Raw genomic sequence first — 2,959 nt, forward strand, 5'->3', positions numbered from 1 at the left:
AAAAAAAAAAATTTAAAAGATTCATTATATATGCCAACAATAAAACTAAGTTGTTGCCAAAAGAACTGTTGCCATTTCTGTACTTCCTTGTAGTGATATATGAAAAAGATTAATCAAAATTTCAATAAATATTAAAATTTAAACGCATAATTTTCAAGAACTCTAAATGTTGAGCTCATTAAATTCAAATTCTAAATTTGCCTAGGCTTAAAATGAGATTGATTTCTCTCTCAATTTTGAAACTATTCTCTATTTAAAAACAGGAATAGCCCACTGCTTTCTCCCATGCACTTGTCTTGTTCACCTCCAACACTCCTTCCTCAAGTGTTTTTTAATTTCTTCTTCATGGCTCCCTTATCTCTCTGTCTATAACTTGTCTCTTCTCTCGTCTTCTCTTTCTTTTTAAACTCCCCCATAGTTTCCCTCTCCCACAGAAAACTCATACACATATCAATTCATTTTCAAGATTCTATCTGACAACTCACTTAACTACATCTCTCTCTGGCCCTTTTATTCTTTCTTGAGTTTTCATTAATTTCCTTTCTCTTAATTAGTTTGACTGACAATATAATGTCAAGCAGAAGATCACGTTCCAGAATAAGTGATGATCAGATTGCTGATCTCGTTTCCAAGTTGCAACAACTTATTCCTGAAATTCGTAATAGGCGTTCTGACAAGGTATTGCGAAAAATTATTTATACTGTCAGTGTACATAACGTAAATTCATATCCTTTTAATTATTGTTTTTACTACTACATGTTTGGTCTTTTTCTTATCTTTGTTTTTACTTTGCTATGTATGTGTGTGGGTGGGTGCAACTATATGAAAGCATTAATATCCAAGAAACTTCCCATTTATTGTGTGGCCTTTCTTTTCCCTTTAGAGATAAGTTTGAGGGTGACATTTTCATCCCCACTAGTCAGCCCACAAGCCCTCACTAATTTCAAGGCAAAATGTACCTGTCTTGTTTGTTGCCTCGACACATTTCTTTATATCTTCAGTATCTTCTCACATAGAAAGAAAGAAAGCAAAAATCAGCTAACATAAAGCAAGGAGATGTGTCTGAATTGTGTTTGATATAATGGAAACAACAGCTTTCTCGAATAGGAATATAGGAAGAAGCCAATAGCCAACAGGCTTGTTAGTAGACTTGCTTGACCTATCGAACTACCAGTATAGGTTTTTGACTAGCAACAAGATGACGTGGAGCCCCTTCTAAATGTTTCTACGATTCAGAAGTTCCTGTGAAAAAAAATAAAATATTGCTCCCTCATAAAAGAATTTTACAAATGCTACACTCTTGATGTATGATAGCTACTTAATATCCGTAGTTTCATCCTTTTTAAAAATACTACAGTGGAATTAATTGTTCCACTACATAAGTTAGCAACCCCACACCTCCTATATATAGTTTCTTGGTCGAATATGCCTATACATGCACCCTTTGCCTACATTTAAGCCAGAATTTGTGCTAGATTAAAAATATTGCAGTTAGTTTCTAACATTTTATCTTTTTTTAAAAACTAATTTAAACAGGCGTCAGCTTCAAAAGTGCTGCAGGAGACTTGCAACTATATAAGAAATTTACATAGCGAAGTGGATGGCCTAAGTGACAGATTATCACAGCTTTTGGAATCAACTGACAGTGATAGTGCTCAAGCTGCCATTATTAGAAGCTTACTTATGTAGCTATTAATTGGCTCAAGTTCTACTTGATTAAAATTTCTATTATTAAGTTGAAGCAGTTATTATTAAATTAGGGTTTTTGGCCACTAGGTCAAAGTACTTTCTCTTCTTTTTTGCCCCTCTATGCTTAGACTAGCATTGGCGAGCGATACATTAAAATAAGAGGGACATCTATTTCTCTACTTAGATTTTCCAATTTTGAATAGTTTTTACTTATGTTGTATTGTTGTATCCATCCATTTTAAGAGCTGATGCTTCTTTGATCAGCCTTTTTTTAAGTAAATATATAAGTAAGATATATATTCTATCGTTTGGCATCATGTTAATATTTTTCTTCTCTCGTTTATTAAGCTTTATAAGCAATGCAAATTGTAGAATTGTGTGACTGGCCATCGAATCTAAAAGTTTAAGGAAAGAATATATATTTATTTGCTTAATTTATATTTTCAAAAATAACTACTGTATGAGAAATTAATGGACTTAATTTACACTTGAAGCAGAAACTTACCTTGGTTTGATTTATCTAACATTATACTCCCTCCGTCTACTTTTACTTATCACGTTTTGCTTCTCGAGAGTCAAACTGTATAAACTTTGACCAACATTTTAAGATGTATTTTTTCATCATATTATTATTAATATGAGAAGAATTGCAACTTATAGTATTTTTCGTATAGTTTCTGAACATCTAAATCTTAGTTTTAAAAATTTGAATTAATCTAATTTAATTTAGCTCCGAAAATTAGTCAAATTGACTCTCGAGAAGTGAAACGTGACAAGTAAAAGTGGACGGAGGGACTAATAATTAAGAACATTATCGAATAATTAATTTCATTTACATGCATGTTTAAGTTTTATTCATCATAAGCGGTTTTGTGTTAGTTTAGTCGGGACACAAACAGTTTACTGCACCTTTGATGTTCTAACGCATTTGTCATAAATGATGTATTTCAATACTTGCACATACTGATGCCCATTGCTCAGTATTTGCAAATACCGGTTAAATATTTAAAAAATTGTTTGACGAGTATTTCAATTTTCAACTGAAATTCATAATTTCACTCTCAAATCTTAATATTGTTGTTTTCAAATGAAATTCATATCCAAATACGTACAAACTCAAATTCAAATTCAACTTCAAATTGTTTATGTTCATCTCCAACCAAATGTTGTCCAAAGTCCAAACACCTACATAAGTTCAAGAAATTTAGAAATATATAGTTTGCTTGAATAAGTGATTAATTACATAGGAACTAGAGCATATATATATATA

The 2,959-nt window shown here is 31.6% G+C and overlaps 1 protein-coding gene across 1 annotated transcript; it reads left to right on the forward strand.

The window, feature by feature from the left end:
* The first annotated feature begins 247 nt into the window (after positions 1-247).
* On the forward strand, positions 248-1,998 carry LOC132066876 (transcription factor PRE6-like). The gene is made up of 2 exons (XM_059460073.1): positions 248-678; positions 1,537-1,998. Exons 1-2 carry the CDS (start codon positions 571-573, stop codon positions 1,687-1,689), a joined length of 261 nt encoding a protein of 86 aa, XP_059316056.1. The 5' UTR covers positions 248-570; the 3' UTR covers positions 1,690-1,998.
* Positions 1,999-2,959: the final 961 nt, after the last annotated feature.

The sequence above is a fragment of the Lycium ferocissimum genome, chromosome 8 (genome assembly GCF_029784015.1).
Source record: "Lycium ferocissimum isolate CSIRO_LF1 chromosome 8, AGI_CSIRO_Lferr_CH_V1, whole genome shotgun sequence".
Lineage (NCBI taxonomy): Eukaryota > Viridiplantae > Streptophyta > Magnoliopsida > Solanales > Solanaceae > Lycium > Lycium ferocissimum.

Coding starts and splice junctions, on each gene's coding strand:
- LOC132066876 (XM_059460073.1), top strand. CDS start 571: ATGTCAAGCAGAAGATCACGTTCCAGAATAAGTGATGATCAGATTGCT. Junction 679..1,536: donor GTAATAGGCGTTCTGACAAG/GTATTGCGAAAA, acceptor TAATTTAAACAG/GCGTCAGCTTCAAAAGTGCT.